The 22,412-nt window shown below is 34.0% G+C and overlaps 2 protein-coding genes and 1 long non-coding RNA gene across 4 annotated transcripts in view; 2 read left to right on the forward strand and 1 right to left on the reverse strand.

Moving 5' to 3' along the window:
* Positions 1 to 18,802, forward strand: LOC125270764 (fibroblast activation protein, alpha). 2 transcript variants are annotated; one of them, XM_048194681.1, is made up of 26 exons: positions 3 to 449; positions 657 to 741; positions 1,162 to 1,254; positions 1,353 to 1,447; positions 1,611 to 1,685; positions 1,790 to 1,842; positions 2,147 to 2,219; positions 3,019 to 3,139; positions 3,232 to 3,386; positions 6,199 to 6,296; positions 6,409 to 6,538; positions 9,822 to 9,860; positions 9,968 to 10,066; positions 10,404 to 10,474; positions 10,565 to 10,618; positions 11,851 to 11,978; positions 12,090 to 12,140; positions 12,319 to 12,420; positions 12,510 to 12,579; positions 13,589 to 13,783; positions 14,066 to 14,120; positions 15,276 to 15,375; positions 15,455 to 15,513; positions 15,602 to 15,674; positions 18,126 to 18,199; positions 18,308 to 18,802. In XM_048194681.1, the coding sequence occupies exons 1-26, from the start codon at positions 447 to 449 to the stop codon at positions 18,407 to 18,409; spliced, it is 2,253 nt and encodes a 750-aa protein (XP_048050638.1). In that variant the 5' UTR covers positions 3 to 446; the 3' UTR covers positions 18,410 to 18,802. The 2 variants fall into 2 exon arrangements, with proteins under 2 accessions (XP_048050639.1, XP_048050638.1); XM_048194682.1 differs by lacking the exon at positions 15,602 to 15,674 and having other exon boundaries at positions 1 to 449.
* LOC125270766 overlaps positions 13,774 to 22,412 on the reverse strand; it is a 14,648-nt gene continuing 6,009 nt past the window's right edge. Inside the window, exon 3 of the long non-coding RNA XR_007185464.1 lies at positions 13,774 to 13,906. This is a non-coding gene — a long non-coding RNA (uncharacterized LOC125270766). The remainder of the gene's footprint in view (positions 13,907 to 22,412) is intronic.
* The window catches only part of gcgb (glucagon b), a 2,891-nt gene continuing 2,144 nt past the window's right edge, over positions 21,666 to 22,412 (forward strand). The window contains exon 1 of the mRNA XM_048194683.1: positions 21,666 to 22,358. The gene's annotated coding sequence lies outside the window, so the exon portion shown is untranslated. The remainder of the gene's footprint in view (positions 22,359 to 22,412) is intronic.

Consider the following 22,412-nt stretch of genomic DNA (forward strand, 5'->3'; position numbering starts at 1 on the left):
TTATCCTCTCGCGGAAGTGATTTACTGCGCGCGCAAGCATCAATTGTGCGCTCGGTCATTAATGGCATTAAAATGCCGCCATAATTCTCCTTCCAGATCTCTTACAGTGAATGCAGAACTCGACAGAGTCGAAGCAGCTGTGCAGCAACAGCGCAGAGTTTTATAGGCGCTCACGGAGAGAAGCACGTCCTAAACGCACTCCGATGGAAAGTTGTGCGGAATGCTGATTCTGAGGAAGTTTTGCCACTGTTTCCTCACTCCAGACTCAATGATGCATCGGAGGAAGTACATTTTTAACCTGGAAAATTGCAATCGGACGGAATAAAGAGCAGCAGTCTGTCTGAGTAGTGCACTTAACGCGGACGAAAGTGTTAAACGATCTGTTTAAGGACATCGTAAGTGGATTCCTGGAGATTGGATGCGCTTTTTAAAAATTCCTGCGCATTATGGTCAGTACTACTCCTTGTTTTCCTCATTATTGTGGTGTTTTGCACACATGTTGTTAGCCCAAAAAAAGTTACTTGGGTAAAAAAAGTTGGGTGTGTCAGTTTAAACGCAACTTCTATGATATTGTGAGCAATTGCAGTTTGATTTAATACAGAATGACTGTATGTGAGGTGAGTTTGAAGCGCAGTGTTTTGTCGCCTCACCTGTAGGGCTGTAATAAGGTGTGCGTGGCGTTGATCGGCGCGGTTGTCGTCATCACGCTCATCGTTATTCCCACGGCAATTTACGTGAACAGTGAGTTGAATCTTCTTCATCTGCTTCTATTTGAAACCATCAATAGAAAAATCATTTAAAAGCATGTATATTATGTCTATACCTCAACAAGGGCATCACTTCTCTATCGTTTAATGTGGAGAAGATAGTTAACCATTTCTTCACCTTGGTATTTTTGTGAGATTATAGTCATGTATGGCTAAATGACAAATGTTTGTTAACTATTTAAACGTTTGTTATAAAGATAATTTTCGAGGCACAATCTGCTTAAAAATAAAAAAAAATGTCAAAAAATCTTTTTTGTATGTTTAGTTGAAAAAAAAAAAAAAAAAAAAAAATCTGTAGCGCCCCCATGTGAATATCAAAGAAATTATGGGAATGTCATAACCTGAAATATATACATATATTTATTTGAAGATTGAAACTTAAACTCTATTTCAGGAGATGTGTCTGGATTAAAGAGAACTTATTCTTTTGATGATTTTTACAATGATACCATCAGGTATAAAACATACAATCTCCGTTGGATATCAGGTAAGACACCCGAGGGCGCTTCACATGGTCCCTGTTTATTTTTGCAATGACCTCTAAATCACCCTGACACATATACTCAAAGTCTCATTTTCCAACAGACAATGAATACCTCCACAAAACCAACGAAGGACATATTTACTTGCACAATGCTGAAACGAAGGAAAGCTCAATGTACCTGAGCAACTCAACATTTGTAAGTTGCCTCCCTTTTATTTATGTATTTTTGAAGTGTTTGAATGACTCTTCACAAAGTCGTCCTTCAGCATAAATTCTCATTAAAGAGCCTCTGATGTTGTTTCATGTTGTAGAGCGCTTCCAGAAACCCATATGTTGTTTTTTGTGATGTTGATTTACAGGCTCAAGTGGATGCCACAGATTACATAGTGTCAGCAGATAGAAAATTTGTAATCTTTGAGAGCAATTACTCAAAGGTAATTTGACTGCAATCAAAATAAAACCAATTCATAATAACACATACACATTAATACTGTGCATTAGTGATTCTTGCTGATATCTGCTTGAAATGCTTCAACAGCAATGGCGACACTCCTTCACTGCCTCCTACCATATTTACAACATGGAGTCTCAGTGAGTAAAGATTATTTGCTGCAGTGTTATAAATTATTCACTTAGTATTATGTTACTATAATAGGGCTGTCAAAGTATAAAACTTGGAAATGTCATTTTGAAATTGTGATTGCCTGGGAAAGCCCATAGATATACTGTATATACTGATATACTCACTCACATAGATATACTGTAGTTCATTGAGTCATTTTAGAAAGAAGTCTAGAACACTTTAGTACACTAATAAGTATAACTGTTTACATATATTACTTCCAACAATTGGTAATGTTTCACTTTGATGTGTCTTGTTTTCTGTTGGATTCAGGGAATTTTTCTCCAAGTTTCAGATTCCACCTGTTACGCAGCTCTTAGTTTTGGCACCAACAGGAAATAAACTGGTGAGTTGCAAACATTAACACGGACAAAAAAGTAACAGTCACCATCCAGTTACTATTCTGATATGTTTTTAATACTTTCAAAAACCAAATTGTATTTTTTTTCCTTGTGCATCTTTTATTATTATATTTTACAATAATTTTAATGTAAAACAACACCATTACACCATTAAAACGTGTAAAAAAAAAAACATTAAAAAAAAAAACATCTTGAAACACTGGTTAACAGTGACTCAACTTGGTTTCAAAATTGACAAATTTTGCAACATCTGCACTGTTATCAAACTGATCTGAAGCAACATTAAACGGACTCAAAGCGAATAACGACACAGTTGTCTTTTGTAACTTCTTTCACAATTGATGAATTTCACACAATTATTGAACTGAACTGAATCAACACTGAACTGATTTGAGCCGAATAATGACTCTATTGTCTTTATACAGCAGAATTTGAGCTTCTCGTATGTGATGAAGTTTGCATCATTGATCATTTTCCTGTTCATTACTGTGAAGCTGCTTTGAAACAGTCTGTTTTGTATAAACTCTATAGAAACGAAGGCAAATTGACTTGACCTTGCCACCACTTAAATTCAGAGCTTATGGGAGATCTGTCTTTAAAAGTTTATACATTACTGTTAAAAATCTGTTTATTGAGAAAACAAATGGTACTTCCATTCCCAATGAGTAGGCTATATAACACAACTGTTCTAAAAAGAAATGTTTTATGTTGGGAATCAATAAATACCAGTTGAGCCTTATTGTTTTGATATTGTCAGTGCTAATGACCATACATCATCCACAGGCTTACGTCTGGGATTATAATATTTACCTCAAAGCGGATGCCACTGCTGAGGCTGTACAAGTCACTAAAAATGGAAAAGAAAATGAAATTCTCAATGGAGTACCAGACTGGGCCTATGAAGGTAATGCACTCACACACACAGATATCCTTACCTCTCCATGCATTAATTCACTCATAGCTGCTAATCCATCTGTATCTTTTCTTGCTCAACAGAAGAGGTTTTTGCCTCCAACGAAGCCATCTGGTGGTCTCCGCAGGGGAAATATCTGGCTTATCTACAAATTAATGACACTGGAGTTCACAGCATTGAATACTCATTTTATGGAAATGACCAGTACCCCAAAACAGTATTTATCCCCTACCCAAAAGTAAATATCCGAATGTTTCGTACATTTTCACAATGCCATACCATTTATGATATTTTAATTATTAATCTGTTAGAGTCTGTAACCAGCAGAAAAAAAAAAAAAATGGACATACATAAATATTTTTTTATATCTCAATATATTTTTGTTAAAAATTAATACACTTACAAAGTGAAACAGGTAGTTATTTTTGTCATGCAAAGAGAATTTTATTGAGCATTTAATGTAATATGTTTGCCCTATTACAATGGTCCCTGGTCTCACTCTTAAAAATAAAGGTTCCAAAAGGGGTTTTTCCAAAAAGTATCTTTTTGGGTTCACCATAAAACTATGGAAGCTTGTTTTCTGCTATGAAAAAAAAAAAACTAAAAAAGGTAATTGTGACTTTTTCATCTCACAATTCTGACTTTTTCCTCAGAATTGCGAGATATAAAGTCAATTGCGTGATATAAAGTCAGAATTGCTTGATATAAAGTCAGAATTGTGAGATATAAAGTCAATTTGGTGATATAAAGTCAGAATTGTGAGATATAAAGTCAGAATTGTGAGATATAAAGTCAGAATTGTGATATAAAGCCAATTGCGTGATATAAAGTCAGAATCGTGAGTTATAAAGTCAGAATTGCGAGTTATAAAGTCAGAATTGCGAGTTATAAAGTCAGAATTGTGTGATATAAAGTCAGAATTGAGAGTTATAAAGTCAGAATTGCGAGTTATAAAGTCAGAATTGCGAGTTATAAAGCCAATTGCGTGATATAAAGTCAGAATCGTGAGTTATAAAGTCAGAATTGCGAGTTATAAAGTCAGAATTGCGAGTTATAAAGTCAGATTTGCGAGTTATAAAGTCAGAATTGTGTGATATAAAGTCAGAATCGTGAGTTATAAAGTCAGAATTGCGAGTTATAAAGTCAGAATTGTGTGATATAAAGTCAGAATTGTGAGATATAAAGTCAGAATTGTGAGTTATAAAGTCAGAATTGCGAGTTATAAAGCCAGATTGCGTGATATAAAGTCAGAATTGAGTTATAAAGTCAGAATTGCGAGTTATAAAGTCAGAATTGCGAGTTATAAAGTCAGAATTGTGTGATATAAAGTCAGAATTGAGAGTTATAAAGTTAGAATTGAGAGTTATAAAGTTAGAATTGTGATATAAAGTCAGAATTGCGAGTTATAAAGTCAGAATTGTGAGATATAAAGTCAGAATTGTGAGTTATAAAGTCAGAATTATGAGATATAAAGTCAGAATTGTGAGTTATAAAGTCAGAATTGTGAGTTATAAAGTCAGAATTGCGAGTTATAAAGTCAGAATTGCGAGTTATAAAGTCAGAATTGTGTGATATAAAGTCAGAATTGAGAGTTATAAAGTCAGAATTGCGAGTTATAAAGTTGCGTGAGAATTGTGATATAAAGTCAGAATTGTGAGTTATAAAGTCAGAATTGTGAGTTATAAAGTCAGAATTATAAAGAGATTGTGTGATAAAGTCAGAATTGAGAGTTATAAAGTCAGAATTATGCGATATAAAGTCAGAATTGTGAGTTATAAAGTCAGAATTGTGAGATATAAAGTCAGAATTGTGAGTTATAAAGTCAGAATTATGAGATATAAAGTCAGAATTGCGAGTGAGTATAAAGTCAGAATTGCGAGTTATAAAGTCAGAATTGTGTGATATAAAGTCAGAATTGAGAGTTATAAAGTTAGAATTGAGAGTTATAAAGTTAGAATTGTGATATAAAGTCAGAATTGTGATATAAAGTCAGAATTGTGAGTTATAAAGTCAGAATTGTGAGTTATAAAGTCAGAATTATGAGATATAAAGTCAGAATTGAGAGTTATAAAGTTAGAATTGAGAGTTATAAAGTTAGAATTGTGATATAAAGTCAGAATTGTGAGTTATAAAGTCAGAATTGTGAGATATAAAGTCAGAATTGTGAGTTATAAAGTCAGAATTATGAGATATAAAGTCAGAATTGTGAGTTATAAAGTCAGAATCGTGAGTTATAAAGTCAGAATTGCGAGTTATAAAGTCAGAATTGCGAGTTATAAAGTCAGAATTGCGAGTTATAAAGTCAGAATTGCGAGTTATAAAGTCAGAATTGTGTGATATAGTCAGAATTGAGAGTTATAAAGTTAGAATTGAGAGTTATAAAGTTAGAATTGTGATATAAAGTCAGAATTGTGAGTTATAAAGTCAGAATTGTGAGATATAAAGTCAGAATTGTGAGTTATAAAGTCAGAATTGTGAGTTTGATATAAAGTCAGAATTGTGATATAAAGTCAGAATTGCTTGATATAAAGTCAGAATTGTGATATAAAGCCAATTGCGTGATATAAAGTCAGAATCGTGAGTTATAAAGTCAGAATTGCGAGTTATAAAGTCAGAATTGCGAGTTATAAAGTCAGAATTGCTTGATATAAAGTCAGAATTGTGAGATAAAATCAGAATTGTCTTACAGTATGTTTAGATCTCACAATTCTGAGAAAATTACCTTTTATATTTTTTATTTGGTGGCAGAAACAAGCTTCCATATAAAACCTTTCAATGAACAGATCTTAAAAGAACCATTTTTTTTTTCTTAGTAGGAAAAACATTTAAAAAATCTAAAGAACCCTTTTTTTCCACTATAAAGAATCTTTTGTGCAATGGAAATGTTCCATGGATGTTAAATGCCAATAAAGAACCTTTATTTCTCATGATAAAATGTATCATTAAAAACTTATGTAGCATGAAATAGACATGTTGAACTCTGCTGTTCTTGTATTACCGTTTGATTCAAAATCTAATTTTGTTACTAAACTGTTGTTCTGCTTACAAAGGCAGGCAGTGTTATTCCCAGAGCAAAGCTGTTTGTGATTGATGTCGAAAATCCATCCAAACAATCAGAAGTGGTGGTACCGAAATCTGTCGGATCAGGGTGTGTCCCTCTTATGTTTCTACTTTCACATTTTCACACAAAGCCTCACGTCTGAAACATAAGCTTTAAAAGTTCAGTGTAATATCATTTTAATTCAGCTTTTTTTCCCCAGCGATCACTATCTGAGCACAGTCACCTGGGTCACAGACGAGCGACTGGCCATTCAATGGCTGCCACGCAGACAGGACCGAGTCCTTCTGCAGATCTACGACTATGATGGCACCAGCTGGAAAGAAATCTCGGTGAGAATCAACATTGTAATTGCCAGAGGCAGTGATTCTGTTCTTACTTTTGGTCCAACCAATCAAAGAAATCTTTTTTTTTTTTTTTTTTTTCAATTATGAATGCTAATCAGTATTGTTGCAGACTTTGACAAGTAGGGTTAAAAATGGATGTATTTAAAGTCCCCCGTGATTGAAAATCAATTTTAAATGTTGTTTATATGTCTATGTGGTGTTTTTAATATGCAAACTATGTGCAAATTCATAAGTCAGCACCGTTGCTGAGGATTTTCTCTTTTTTAAAGGTGCCCTAGAATCAAAAATTGAATTTACCTCGGCATAGTTGAATAACAAGAGTTCAGTACATGGAAAAGACATACATTGAGTCTCAAAGAAAAGGATTATTTTCATTTTTAAACACCTGCAGTCTGTATAATTCATAAACACAACTTCATTCTTTATAAATCTCTCCAACAGTGTGTAATGTTAGCTTTAGCCATGGAGCACCATCAAACTCATTCAGAATCAAATGTAAACATCCAAATAAATACTATACTTGCGTGATTAGACATGTTGCATGACGAACATCTTGTAAAGATCCATTTTGAGGGTTATATTAGCTGTGTTAACTTTGTTTATGGCGTTTAAGGCAAGCGTGAGCTCTTGGGGCGTGGAGCACGAGATTTAAAGGGGCCGCGTACCCTGAATTGGCGCATTTATAATGATAGGCAGTTAAAAAAATTAATAAAAAAAAAAAACATGGGGTATTTTGAGCTGAAACTTCACAGACACATTCAGGGGACACTTAAGACTTATATTACATCTTTTGAAAACATGTTCTTCGGCACCTTTAAACTCAGTGATCTAAAGACAGTGGTTTGAAATCACTGGTGTTTGTGACGTCACAAACTACCTTGTAACCAATTACGTCAACTTGCCGGTGGGCTTTAGCATATCATTAACTGACCAGGCAAGGGAGTCTCAAAAGAAGCCTGGTTATCCCGGTATATTTTTCTGTTAATATTGAAAAATCGGGTAGATTTAGCAATATAGCAAGTGTATGATGTATATTACAATGTTATGATGAACTATATGCCTTTCTCCACTGACATTTTGAGTTGTTTAAAGCATTTCTAAGGATGCTGATTGTTAGAAGGCAGTCTGAGACGACGAACAGGAACATGGTTTGTGCAACATTAGCAACACATTATCAGCTGTTTGATAATATAGTCAAGCAAAAGGCTAATCATATTAATTACCGTCATGTTTCCAACGTTGTAAAAAGCAATACCATTGTCCAGCGTTTACCTCAGCAAGTTGACCGAGTGGATCTCTGAGCTTGTGAGTGAGTGGAGGCGGGGCTAATTAGCATATTCATAGATCCACATAAGGGTGTAGAGCAGGGGTCATCAACTATATTTGTCCAAGGGCCAGAATTTTTCACTGCAGACTCTGTAAGGGCCAGATACTCGTAATATAAAATAAAATTCGAATTGTATCCTAATACTGTATGTTATTATTTGATATACTAATTCTAATTCCAAATTTATGTTATTTTTTACATATTACCTGTACTGCAGCAAGCCACCAGGGGGCGATAGCGATATTTTAGGCTTCATATTTGTGAGGCTTTCAAGCTGTCCATCACTGTCACGCAATTGTGCGCAAATCCCAGGCAAGGAAAATTTTGACATTTGTGAAAAAATGAGCACGTGAAACAATAAAAGATGTTCAATGAGAGAACGCGTTTATCGTCATTCTTGACTGAAGGCAGGCTATGGCACAAGCTACTTTTCAGAAGGCTTTTTGTTTCGTTAGATTAAAAATAAAAAAACGGTTCTCATTCCCCCTTGAATAAGGCCGGCGACACACTGGCTGCGTGAGCGACTCAGCTGCGTGGCGTGTCCGTTTTTATTTCGGCTCCCATATTTAACAGGTTGGAGTTTGCACACTGAGACACGCGTCTCAGGCGCGCTCGAGCCACGCAGAAAACGCGTGCATGCTAGAAATAGAACCGACGCGTGTTCCAGCAACGGGAGTGTTCTCTGGCTAGAGCGCAGAACAGCGGAGTTTGTGCATGTCTGAGCTTGTGTTTTGTTGCTTTGACATTGTGGAAAATAGAATAATAGACAAAATGTATTAGCATTTTTACCCGTTATTATCAATCTAAATTAATCTCGTTTTAATTTAACTTAATTTCGTTTTTCTTTGTTTAAATTTCTGTGTCAATTTGTTAGTCAGAAAATTATTAGACTACCTTAAAAGTATTGCTTAATTTAACAGACCTGTGTGTGTGCGTTTTATATCACTAGTGCAGTGTCCGTTCTCGGAGCATAAGCCCTGCCCGCGTGAGGTGCGCCGCTTCCCGCTCGCGCTGCTCTAACTGTAGTTTACTAAAAGTTTATTAATTCTGAATGTGTCGCGTCTCGCGTGTCCATCTATATTGCACCAAATGCGACACTGCACTCCCCTGTGAAGTCGATTGGATGAACGGTTCTCGAAATAATAAAAATGCAAACGGATATACAGACACAGATTCCTGCCTTTATTAGAGAGAAAAATATGTTCAGCCCCTCTCTCCGAAGCTTCGAATAGTCGATGTTCATCAAAAAATGGTATTCGGACCAGCCCTAAACTTTTTCCTCTTACAAGGCTATTCCTGAATTCAGTATTATTCTGGGGGCCGGATGGAAATCTCTGGCGGGCCGGATTTGGCCCACGACCAGTTGACGTTGCATGGTGTAGAGTTACATTCAAGCTATTTTAAGGCATGAAGAAATGTTTTTTTCACAGGAAAAAACGTTTAAATGTGTCATATTGGTGATCAAAAATCAGTTTTAAGGAATAAAATTATTGACTAAAGGGGGACTTTCATATTTTTTTTAAACAATTACTATGAAAGCAGCAACAGTGAAAACGGACTGCTTTAATTCCTTTTTCACTATTTTGATAAAAGGCCGCAAATTACGCTCTTAATTGAAGGAAAGTTGCAAAAATACACAAAACATTAATTAAATGGCTTTTAAATCCAAAAAGCAAGGAATAGTCTAGACACATTTTTTTTATCTTCTGAAGCCTTATTATAACAAAGAGTGATTTTGATTCATTATTCATTAAAAGATTACATCTCAACTAAAAGTAAGGGAAGAAGCTGCACACAAACATGTATCGTCAACTGACCAGGTTTACATATGCAGACATTTCATAAACTTTGAGAACAAATGCCCTAATATGACCTCAAGCCATCCAAACAATTTGAATAGTGGGATTTAACAAATTTTTCTTTCTTTTTTTTTTTTTACAGAAATTTGAGCAAAAAAGCAAAACTGGATGGGTTGGACGGGTGAGTTCATGCAGCAATTGCATAAAATCTTCAAATTGTCCCGATTTATGCTAAAGATGCTGCCATGAAACCTTTTAATACATAACGGCCTGTGTTTCTCCTCACAGTACTTTCCTTCGGCTCCTTACTTTGCTGCAAATAACATGAGTTTTTACAAAGTTATGAGCAATGGCAACGGTTATAAACATCTCCACTATGTGAACGCTGTAAGTAATGTAATATTTTTTTATTAATTTGGAAGATTGTTGTGATCAATCTCAGAGCTGGTTGTTTTGGATCATGACTTTGAACTCTTTATTGAAAAATATTATGAAATCCCCAAGAGGAAAATGAATGAATACATCTACAACCAATGCCGCTGAAAGAGTAGGCGATCACTGTTGCGACCTATTGTGCAAATTTCAGATGTGTCTATACATTGTATTACAGGTTATAATGTGCTATATCCTTTGGCCAATAACTTTTAAAAGGCATACAAAAGAAACACAGCAGTACAAGCTTAGCAAAGATGTTGGTCTGCCAACTGTGTCATTTTCTTTGTAGGGAACAGCAACACCCATCACCTCAGGCAAATGGGAAGTGATATACATCTCAAAAGTAACCAAAGATTCCATGTGCGTATGAAATGCATATATTTTGTCACAAGCTTCTCATGTGTCTTCGTGCGTAAACGTTCCTGCATCTAAAATCTGCTCTTTCCACAGATACTACGTGAGTAATGAACACATGGGAAGACCTGGACAGAGAAACCTTTACAAGTAAAAATACCTCTTTGCATCAGCTTGTATCAGGATTGTATTTTAATGTTGGAGAACCAATTATTCACATATATAAATATTTCTCATAATTATCATGTATTTATTTACACTCAATGTTAGGTGTTCCAAACCCGTTTGCTTTTTTTTTTTTCCAGTGGATCATAAAATAAGTTTTTGAAAAATGCAGTCTGCATGCATTCCACCAATACAACAACGGTTTATGACTATCAAACTCCAAAAAGAGACAAAGAAGAAAAAAAAAAAAAAAAAAAAAAAACACATTATAAAAATATTCCATACTGTAAAGGTTCTGAAAATTCCTCATTTTGTGTTCCAACAATCAGCAAACTTAATTTTCTGTCAGCACTGAACAAAATTCAACAATCAATTTTCAAATGTGTCAATCAAAGAATAATTGACACTTTCTGCACAGATGTGGCTCAAACGATGCAAAGTGTGTATATTATATATATATATATATATATATATATATATATAGATAGATAGATAGATAGGATATAATTATAATAAAATCATTTTCTAATTTAATAAAATATTTTAATAGTGAATTTATATATATATATTGTATATTAACTGTATAATATACTGTATATTAAGAAAATTATATTTTATTAACAGAATATTTTGATTATACATATATATGTGTAATATTAATAAAAATAATCAAAATATTTTGTTAATAAAACATAACTTTCTTAATAATATACAGCAAACATTAATGAAATATTAATTAATTATATTAATGAATATAATTAAATTATAAATGAATAATTTTGCTAATAAAATATTTTCTTAATATACAGCAAATAACACATTTTTTGTAAATTTTGTATATATTATTCATTGTATATACACAAAAAAAGTTTTATTTTAGTAAAATTCTATTTTCAATATATTTATTAATAACAGACAGACAGACAGACAGACAGACAGATAGATAGATAGATAGATAGATAGATAGATAGATAGATAGATAGATAGATAGATAGATAGATAGATAGATAGATAGATAGATAGATAGATAGATAGATAGATAGATAGATAGATAGATAGATAGATAGATATTGCGGTATATTATAGCTAATAACAGCACAAGACCACACCACAACACTGAAAAAACTGAAATAGTGCACACAAGCTACTTGAAGTAATTTGTTCCGAATTTTCTAATGATTCCCGTCCCTAATTGTCACTGTGAAATGTTTTCTCAGGATTTCTATAAGCAAGAGTGGACATTCTGCCCCCGAGTGCCTCACCTGTTCACTGTACCAGGACCGGTGTCAGTATAACTCGGCTTACTTCAGCCTGAAAGCCTCTTACTTCCGGATGGACTGCTACGGTTAGTGGACACGCTTTCACTCAAAACAAACACCTGAACGATACCTTGGTTGATCTGAGGTGACTGTGAGAGGTAACTCTATGCTGAATCTAATAAACACTGATTTCACAGGACCAGGGCTTCCGCTCTTTACACTGATGGACAACAGAGAGCCTGTTAAAGGTTTGTGCTGGTGTCGGTTTAATCCAACCCCTTTATGAGCTAAATAAAGTAATAGTTAAAAAAAAAAAAAAGGATGACATTTCTGTCTTCATTTACTATTCTTCAAGTTGTTCAAAACTTATATGCCATTATTTTTGATGTTTTGAAATTGATTCATATATTTTATTTTTTGGATTAGAGATTCAGGTTCTTGAGGACAATAAGAAACTGGAAAAAATTCTGACTACTGAGCTTCTGATGCCAACCATCAAACGTGACACAATGAAGATCGCAGGATTCAGTATGTGCAACATTTTAAAGTATTCCAGGGAAATAGGATTTAGCATCATATTTTTTCTAAAACTGTTGGTGTTGTTTATCTTTCTCCAGACCTCTGGTACCAGATGATGTTCCCACCAAATTTTGACTCCTCCAAAAAGTACCCTCTTTTAATTCAAGTGTGAGTTACAATTTATTCATATTATATTATATTATATTATATTATATTATATTATATTATTTTTTTCTCTGAAACACTGTTGCTAAATATATATATATATATATATAAAAATTTGTTCTTTAAATTAATCGTAGCTCATACATTACCTTTCAACAGTTTGTGTTTTTCCCCAAGGCTGCATTTATTTGATCAAAAAATGTGAAACATTGCAATTTATATAAACTTATTATTTTTTAAAATGGCATATTATTATTATTATTTAATTATTAGTTTATTTATAAATGTTTAGATATTTAACATTATTTTTGAATGTTAAAATAAAACGACATGCACACCTTATCTGTTGTTTTTAAAAACGCACTTTTGACTGATATATGCAGCATATTACTTTAAAAATTACTTAAATTACCTTTTTTTTTTTACTGTTTATTGATACTAATAACAGGTTAATTATGGTCATCCCTATTATGAACTGAATGTTTTTTAAGACTGGCACTTTAGTTGAACCAACTGAAGATATTCAATGCAACAATCAACATAAAACTGAGTTTTGACCAGTTCACTTAATTTATTTGTATAACGCTTTCACTATATATATCAAAGAAGCTTTACAAAAAATTAATGTCCATAAATCATGCAGTTAGCTAACATCATGTATTATTTTATGCAGAAACAATGAGCTTATTAAAGCAATTATTGCAATTTGTGAACATAATGATTACAATATAGAAAATTTGGCAGTTGTTGATCGTATGTTGTATGTTGATTCAGAGTTGGCATCATCTGAAGTCCTCACAGGTGTTGGGTCATCTGAAGCATAATAATAGCCAAATTAGCAAAATGCTGTTTAAATCAATTTTAGATTAAGTATAATATCATAAAATGTCAGCTACCCAAACTGCATTTTAAAGAAAGTATTTTTTTCTATTATAAAAAAAAAAAATCCATAACACAAATAAATGTGTTTTTAATATTTCTCTAATATAATAGTGTTTCTGTCACATTAAAGGTATGGCGGACCAGCCAGCCAGAACACAGAATATTTGTTTCGATTGGAGTGGGCCACGTACCTGTGCAGCACGGAGAAGGTCGTCATCGCCAGCTTTGATGGCAGGGGAAGTGGTTTCCAGGGTGATGAGATAATGCACGCCATCTACGAGCGGCTGGGAACGTACGAGGTGGAAGATCAAATCTCGGCCGTGAGGTGAGGCGGAGGGAACGATGTGCACACGCTCGTGATTCAGGCGGTGATGTAGAATCATTTAGCTTGATGTAACACTCACAGACGGATGAGAGATACGAGGCAGACGTGAGTCAAAGCGGCTTCCTACAAGAGGGAACAAGCTTGTCACGGAGCATGTGTCAAAATGAGGTTGATAGAGGTCAAACACTAGTTGAGTTGACTGAAAGCAACTCAAAAGATGTATTCTATCAATGTAGTAACTTTGTTTTGGAATATTTTCATGATCTTTCTGTTTAATTTCAGAAAATTCATTGAAATGGGTTTCATTGACAAAGACAGAATTGCAATGTGGGGTTGGGTAAGTGCAATGCTTTCATTACAAACCAAACCAAGCATGAGATTTGAAACTATAAATCCAAGGTTTTGACTACCAGTCAAAAGTGTTTTTAAAAGAAGTCTGATAAGTCTCTTCTGCTCACCAAGGTTATATTTATTTGATCAAAAATACAGTAAAAAATAAAATAAAATAAATAAATAAATAAATAAATAAATATATATATAACTGTTTTCTATGTGAATATATTTTAAAATGTAATTTATTCCTGTGATCAAAGCTGAATTTTCAGCATCATTACTCCAGTGTCACATGATCCTTCAGAAATCATTATAATATGCTGATTTGATGCCTAATTATTATTGGTGTTCAATTATTATTATTATGTTGAAAATGTAAAATTTGATAGTGACCAATTTAATGCATCCTTGATGAAGAAAAGTTTTAATTTCATACCTTTTGTAAAGCATACTTACCCTAAACTTTTAAATGGTAGTGTTTCCACAAAAATATGAAGCAGTGCAATTGTTTTCATCATTGATAATCAGAAATGTTTCTTGAGCAGCAAATCAGCATATTAGAATGATTTCTGAAGGATCATGTGACACTGAAGACTGGAGTAATGATGCTGAAAATTCAGCTTTGATCACAGGAATAAATTACATTTTAAAATATATTTAACCAAAAAAATGTTATTTTAAATTGTAATAATATTTCACAATTTTACTGTATTTTTGATCTAATAAATGCAGCTTTGGTGAGCAGAAAATTTTAAAAAGTTAATTTTTCCAAACTTTTGACCAGTAGAGAGCATCTATAAAACTCAACGCACAAATTTTCAGTCTAGTATCATAGTAAAACTTAACTTTTAGTATATTATACCAGAAGTAACCCAAAACACCCTAGCAATCAACCACACTAAACCAAGTACACAAGGCATTTGTACATTTAGACAGTCAAATATTTTAACAAAACATTTAGATCTTCAAATAAAGTATTTTAACAACACATAACTTAAATAAGCCTCAAATATCAAGTCTTTAAAACGGATTTAAACTTTCAGATAACGACATCAAAGTTTGTCTTGATGAACTTTTCTCATTAAGATAAAATAACTCTCATAAGATCTAATGACTGAAAACGGTCACACTAATTATGAAACGTTTGTCTTGCTCACAGTCATACGGCGGCTACGTGACGTCCATGGTTCTGGGATCAGGAAGTGGACTGTTCAAATGTGGAATTGCTGTGGCTCCTGTTGCAAAGTGGGAGTATTACGGTATGGATTTTCTGATTTATGTTATAGATTAACCACAAACAATTTAGCAAACTTAACTCACACCCTGCGTTCTTCACAGACGCCGTATATACAGAGAGATACATGCATCGCCCTGAGGAGAATGCTGAAAGATATAAAGTAAGTTAATCTGTGAGAAAACTCATCCTTGGATTATGAACCGCGATCAATAGTTTTTCATATATTTGGTTGATTTGCTTGTTTGCAGAATTCAACAGTGACCGACAGGGCAAAAAATTTCAAGTCGGTGCAATACATGTTGGTGCACGGCACTGCAGATGGTAAACACAATTTAATGTAAACCTGAGAACAGACAAAACAGCAATGTAAAAGTTTATAGATCTGTATTTAGAATCTGATAGATTGACTCTCAGAAATAAAGGTACAAAAGCTTTCATTGGGGTGGTACCAACTTTGAAAGGGTTCTGCCTCAAACCCTATTGCAATTGTTAATTTCCAAGGATCAGGATTCTCCCCTTAAAGGGATCCGACAGACCAAACCGTAAGTCATAGAGACTTAAAAACTTTGAGGGCTGGTAGTACTCACACTGTCTACAATGTCACTAAAGCATGCCCCGATTGGCCTGACGGGCGGCACTACAGTGGGGAAAAGTACGAAATCACTCAAACCTAAACATGCCTAGGATTGGCGCGTCGTTTTTGGGTATTTTGGATTTTATGAAAACCCTACTTTTGTGATCTAGTTCTAAGTTTTTGGCCCAATCGGAACCAAACTAGTGCAGTGAGATTCTCCAGAGTCTAATTGTCAATATTTATCCAAAAATTTACTTTTTTCACGTGCGTAAAGGACTGTGTATTGTGCGATGTTTCGACCCATGACATTCGTACCACATGTTGGAACTCCTCATTATGAGCAACTTTAGCTCTAGGACCGCCGCTGTCCGTTGATTGGAGATTTAAAAAAAAAAACATTGGCAAACTAATCCTAGGTTTTTGGCTCAACTTCGATAACTGTTAAAAAGCTTTAAATCCCATATACACTGTGTGCAGAATTATTAGGCAAGCTAACTTTCTGATCATATTTTTTTTCCAAACACATTTTACCAATTTCAATCCACATCAATCTTAATAACTACTATTAATAATGTTTTTAATCATTTATAAGTGATATATAATTGTTCATGAAGGCTGGAAATGAAAAATGCCTTATATTCAGGTGTGCAGAATTATTAGGCAGGTTTGCTTTTACAGGCAAAATGAGCCAAAAAAGAGATTTAACTCAGACTGAAAAGTCAAAAATGATTAAATACTCACGAGAAGGACGCAATATTAATGCAATACTAGAAATTGCAAAGTTAAAGCATGACCAATGGACAGCAAAATGCTCATTAGGTCAGCGGGGTCATACAAAAACAGGTGGAAAAGAAAAGACACATGTTAACTGCAAAAGAGTTAAGAATTAAGGTGAAGAGTTAAGTGTGAAACCATCAGGAACCCTTTAGTCTCCAGCGCCACCATTTTCCAGAACTGCAACCTACCTGGAGTCTCCAGAAGTGCAAGGTGTCTCAGAGACTTAGTTAGGTTAGCTAAAGAATCCTAAAAAATGACCCGCTCTTAATAAGAATCACAAGCTGAAGTGTTATAAAATACATGAAGACTGGGTTTTAATAGGGCTTATAGACAGACAGATTGAGAGTGACTCCTGAAGGACCAGCACCACATCCTCTTTTACCACTGTTTGAAGAATTTATCTTCCAGAATCTGGCAGTAAGTTTTGGAAGATCATTTTTAGTCCATCTCTGCAAGACGGACATTTCAGGATAAGAGAGGGACTAAAAGTAAACTCCCACACCTTACTGCCAGATTCTGGAAGATAAATTCTTCAAACAGTGGTACAAGAGGATGTGGTGCTGGTCCTTCAGGAGTCACTCTCAAGCTGTCTGTCTATAAAGCCTATAAAAACCCAGTCTTCATGTATTTCACAACATTTCAGCTTGTGATTATTATTAAGAGCGGGTCATTTTTTAGGATTCTTTAGCTAACCTAAGTCTCTGAGATCCTGACACCTTGCACTTCTGGAGACTCCAGGTAGGTTGCAGTTCTGGAAAATGGTGGCGCTGGAGACTAAAGGGTTCCTGATGGTTTCACACTTAATTCTTCACCTTAATTCTTCAATCTTTTGCAGTTAACATGTGTCTTTTCTTTTCCACCTGATTTTGTATGACCCCGCTGACCCCATGAGCATTTTGCTTTCCCTTGGTCATGCTTTAACTTTGCAAATTCTAGTATTGCATTAGTATTGCGTCCTTCTCGTGAGTATTTAATAATTTTTGACTTTTCAGTCTGAGTTAAATCTCTTTTTTTGGCTCATTTTGCCTGTAAAAGCAAACCTGCCTAATAATTCTGCACACCTGAATATAAGGCATTTTTCATTTCCAGCCTTCATGAACAATTATATATCACTTATAAATGATTAAAAACAATATTAATAGTAGTTATTAAGATTGATGTGGATTGGAATTGGTAAAATGTGCTTGGTAAAAAAATATGATCAGAAAATCAGCTTGCCTAATAATTCTGCACAGTGTATTTCCAATGGTGAATTGCCTATATTGGCCGTAAATGGTGTTTTCCTTCTATGATTTAAGTGGTTACATGCTTGCTGAATAAATCTAGTGCTTAAAGCACTTGAACCCTGACAATTGTTACAACTATATTTTTGTTCTTTTTTCTTGACATGTTTTCTTGCCGTTTTGACTTCATTACTCCAGACAACGTCCACTTTCAGCAGGCTGCTCAAATTTCCAAGGCCCTGGTGGAAAATCAAGTGGACTTTGAAGCAATGGTGAGTATTAATGAACGGTTGAAGGTGATGAAAAACATTTTCTCAAGCTCTTGCTTTCTCTAAAACAGTCTAAAAATGTACTCATATTTAATGTGCAATGTTTTTCAGTGGTACACCGATAAAGATCACGGACTGTCTGGTAAAGCGCGTTACCACCTCTACACACACTTGAACCATTTTCTGCAGAACTGCTTTGCTGAGAAAAAATAAATGGACATATTGATGCATTACGTAAACAAAAAATGTTCCTCTTACATTGACAAAAAACACTGTTTTGATGCTTTACATGTTAGTCTGTATATTGATGGTAACAAACTCTTATGTCAGAGTCAATGACATTGATTTTGTATTGTTATTATTATTATTTTTATATTGCTTAATGTGATATTTTAATTTTTTACCACATTGCTGTGATGATAACTCACTTTACGAATGTAAAGTGATATGAATGTAGTTTATATCACAGACTTTTGTCATGTTTCATATTTCTACATTTACAAATTTATTGTGGAATTTATGCGGTTATGTTTATGCACTGACTTCAATGTTTGATTTGAGCATGTCTGTACAAAAACTGATCAAGTAAAACATTCTGGATCTGGATGCCTTAGTCTTCTGACTCTGTTTCATATATCCTGAAAACTGAACAAAATTAAAAATACTTGTGTGTGTGAAGGAATTCTACATCTGGATGCTTAATTTCATATATATATATATATATATATATATATATATATATATATATATATATATATATATATATATATATATATATATTATACAGTACAGTCCAAAAGTTTGGAACCACTAAGATTTTTAATGTTTTTAAAAGAAGTTTCGTCTGCTCACCAAGGCTACATTTATTTAATTAAAAATACAGTAAAAAACAGTAATATTGTGAAATATTATTACAATTTAAAATAACTGTTTTCTATTTGAATATATTTCACAAAGTAATTTATTCCTGTGATCAAAGCTGAATTTTCAGCATCATTACTCCAGTCTTCAGTGTCACATGATCCTTCAGAAATCATTCTAATATGCTGATCTGCTGCTCAAGAAACATTTAATGTGTACAAATGTACAAAATATTTGTGTACAATATTTTTTTTCAGGATTATTTGATGAATAGAAAGTTCAAAAGAACAGAGTTTATCTGAAATCTAATCTTTTGTAACATTATAAATGTCTTTAATGCCACTTTTGATTGATTTAATGCATCCTTGCTGAATAAAAGTATTCATTTCTTTAATTTCTTTTCAAAAAAATAAAAATAAAAATTCTTACTGACCCCAAACTTTTGAACGGTAGTGTATAATGCTACAGAAGCTTTGTATTTCAGATAAATGCTGTTCTGTTTAACTTTCTATTCATCAAGGAATCCTGAAAAAAAAGTACACAACTGTTTTCAACATTGAAAATAATCATAAATGTTTATTGAGCAGCAGATCAGCATATTAGAATGATTTCTGAAGGATCATGTGACACTGAAGACTGGAGTAACGATGCTGAAAATTCAGCTTTGATCACAGGAATAAATTACTTTGTCAAATATATTTAAATAGTACACAGTTATTTTAAATTGTAATAATATTTCACAATATTACTGTTTTTTACTGTATTTTTAATTAAATAAATGTAGCCTTGGTGAGCAGACGAAACTTCTTTTAAAAACATTAAAAATCTTAGTGGTTCCAAACTTTTGGACTGTACTGTATATATATAATTTTTTTATATATTATATATTATTATACACTACTAAAATGTGGATTGAATTTGTTTCTCCTGAAACTCACTACATAATTCCCATAGGCCTACTTCTTTCTGTGGGTCATTTCATTGTTTTGACTGGTAGTGTATACATGCAGTATAATAGTATATAAATAGTGCCACCTGCTGGTTGAACTATTGAAATGTATGCCAAGAGCACAGATAATTTCATTCAAAACTTTTCTGAATTTGGCATTACAAATGTTATAGATCAGTGTTTCTCAACTCCAGTCCTCGGGACCCACTGCTCTGCACATTTTGTATGTATCCCTTATTTAACACACCTGATTTAGATCATCAGCTCATTAGGAGAGTCTGCATGAACTGAATTGAGTGTGTCATATAAGAGAGACATACAAAATGTGCAGAGCAGTGGGTCCCGAGGACTGGAGTTGAGAACCACTGTTATAGATATATGAGCTAAAACCCACATGAATTAAGACAAGAGACATTATGAAATAATGTACAGTCAGCCAATCACGATAGCAAAATCAGGACCTCAAGTGAGGCAGGTTTTACTGGTTTAATCAACAAATAAATAAATGGGAAAAAAATATTCATTTGTGTGAGAAGAAAGTGTGCAGACTGATAAAACAACTCATGTCATACTATGATTTTACACAGCACAGCTATGTTGGAAATGAGTTTTCTGTGACAATTATACAGTTTAGTGGTCATATTATCAGAGATATATATTACATGAATCTCGGGAATAATTGATGCTGATCAGTTACGACTACAAAAGCATCAATGTTGCTGTCAGTTCTATTAAGAATCCTCAGGGGAATTAACTGTATAATAAGATAAAAAATAAATAAAATAGAGTTAGATGCAATTAGTTGGATTTCTGTGAGACTGGGGCATTACAGTATTTAAAGGGGACCTTTTACAAGATGTGTCTCTGGTGTCCCCATAATGTGTCTGAAGTTTCAGCTCAAAATCCCCCACAGATCATTTATTATAGCTTGTCAAATTTGCCCCTATTTGAGTGTGAGCAAAAATAAATTTTTGTGTGTGTCCCTTTAAATGCAAATGAGCTGCTGCTCCCAGCCCCCTTTCCAGAAGAGGGCGGAGCTTTAACAGCTCAACAACAACAAAGCTGGAGAATCTCACGCAGCCAAAATGAGGATTGTCAGTAACGGTGTTCAGCCTTACATTGTTCAAACTGGAGTCGACACTGATGGAGAGACTCAGGAAGAAGTTACAACTTTTAGACATTTCTGAATGGTTAGTGGATAAATTTATGTAGTTTCTGTGGAGTTGATTCAACTCATCCACTAGCATGTGCCGTCATGTTCATCTTTTGTGTTGAATTGAACCTCGTTTGTGAAGCAGTCCGGCGTAAAATGACGGCATGACAACAACACTCTACTACAACAACTCTTACTCTTCTCTAAAGCAGCCCAACATGGCCCCGCCCCCTTTGTTGTGTGTTCTCGGGGGCGGGGTTTATGTAAATGTAAGGGTTAGTGATGTCACCAACCCGGGAAGAAGCTTGTTGCAGTCCCTACCAGCCATTTGCTGTAGTCCTTAAACAGTGATTTCTGAGAAAATATCTCCCTTTGCACTGAACTTTGAGCGTCTTAACGTTAAAGTTAAAAAAGTGAAATCATAATCAAGGACCCTTTTAACACTTGATACAATATAAAGAATTTAGGAAGTATTTAAAAATAAGGACATGCATTGGAAAAGCTTCAGTTTATGATAAACATTTCTATAATCAATGCATAAATATGATGTGAATGACATTGGAACATGACTGATATCTATTCTACATAGTTAAAGACACAAATATGATGAAGTGAGGTTACAGAGAAAAGATCCTGTAGCATTTCATTTAATATTTGATTATCTAATGCAATGACATTCAGACATTTTAAGTGTCCAAATACTTGGAGCCACTGTATATCCTTCCTAAAAAAATAATATAGTGTAAAAGTCCCTGTATTGTGAGATAGCAATTAATTTCTCACAAAAAGAAAGAAAGCTTTGCAGAGCACAAACATCACTTCCTGGAAATCTGACCGAACGTTTCTCATCCTGAAAGTACTTGTGCAATTATTTGCTCATCCCTGTTTTTAAAAGGACAAAATCATGTTTGATTTTTCCCTTAAGTGACTTTTTGACTTGTTTGACCATTGCCCCATCTCTCTTTTTAAACAGGTTCACACTGCAAACACATTGATGCATTGAGATTAATGGATTGAAACTAACGTGTGTGTGCATGAGCGTGTGTGTGTGGATCATGCCACCTGGGCATCACTATATAAGACTCAGAACATCAGGCTGGGACTGTGAAATCGCACTGGGAGCCAAGAAGGAGAAACCAGCGAGACAACATCAAAATCGTTGAGTATATTTCTCCGTGACGACCCAAACGAAAATCAAGGTGAGCCCGAGAACTCTTTGGCACTATACTATAACTTTACAGGTAAATGCGTGA

The sequence above is a fragment of the Megalobrama amblycephala genome, linkage group LG6 (genome assembly GCF_018812025.1).
Source record: "Megalobrama amblycephala isolate DHTTF-2021 linkage group LG6, ASM1881202v1, whole genome shotgun sequence".
Classification (NCBI taxonomy): Eukaryota; Metazoa; Chordata; class Actinopteri; order Cypriniformes; family Xenocyprididae; genus Megalobrama; species Megalobrama amblycephala.

Excerpts from the sequence above, each read along its gene's own strand:
- LOC125270764 (XM_048194681.1), top strand. Across the intron at positions 3,387-6,198 it reads TATTTATCCCCTACCCAAAA|GCAGGCAGTGTTATTCCCAG; the intron begins GTAAATATCCGA and ends CTGCTTACAAAG. Across the intron at positions 12,141-12,318 it reads CAACAGAGAGCCTGTTAAAG|AGATTCAGGTTCTTGAGGAC; the intron begins GTTTGTGCTGGT and ends TTTTTGGATTAG.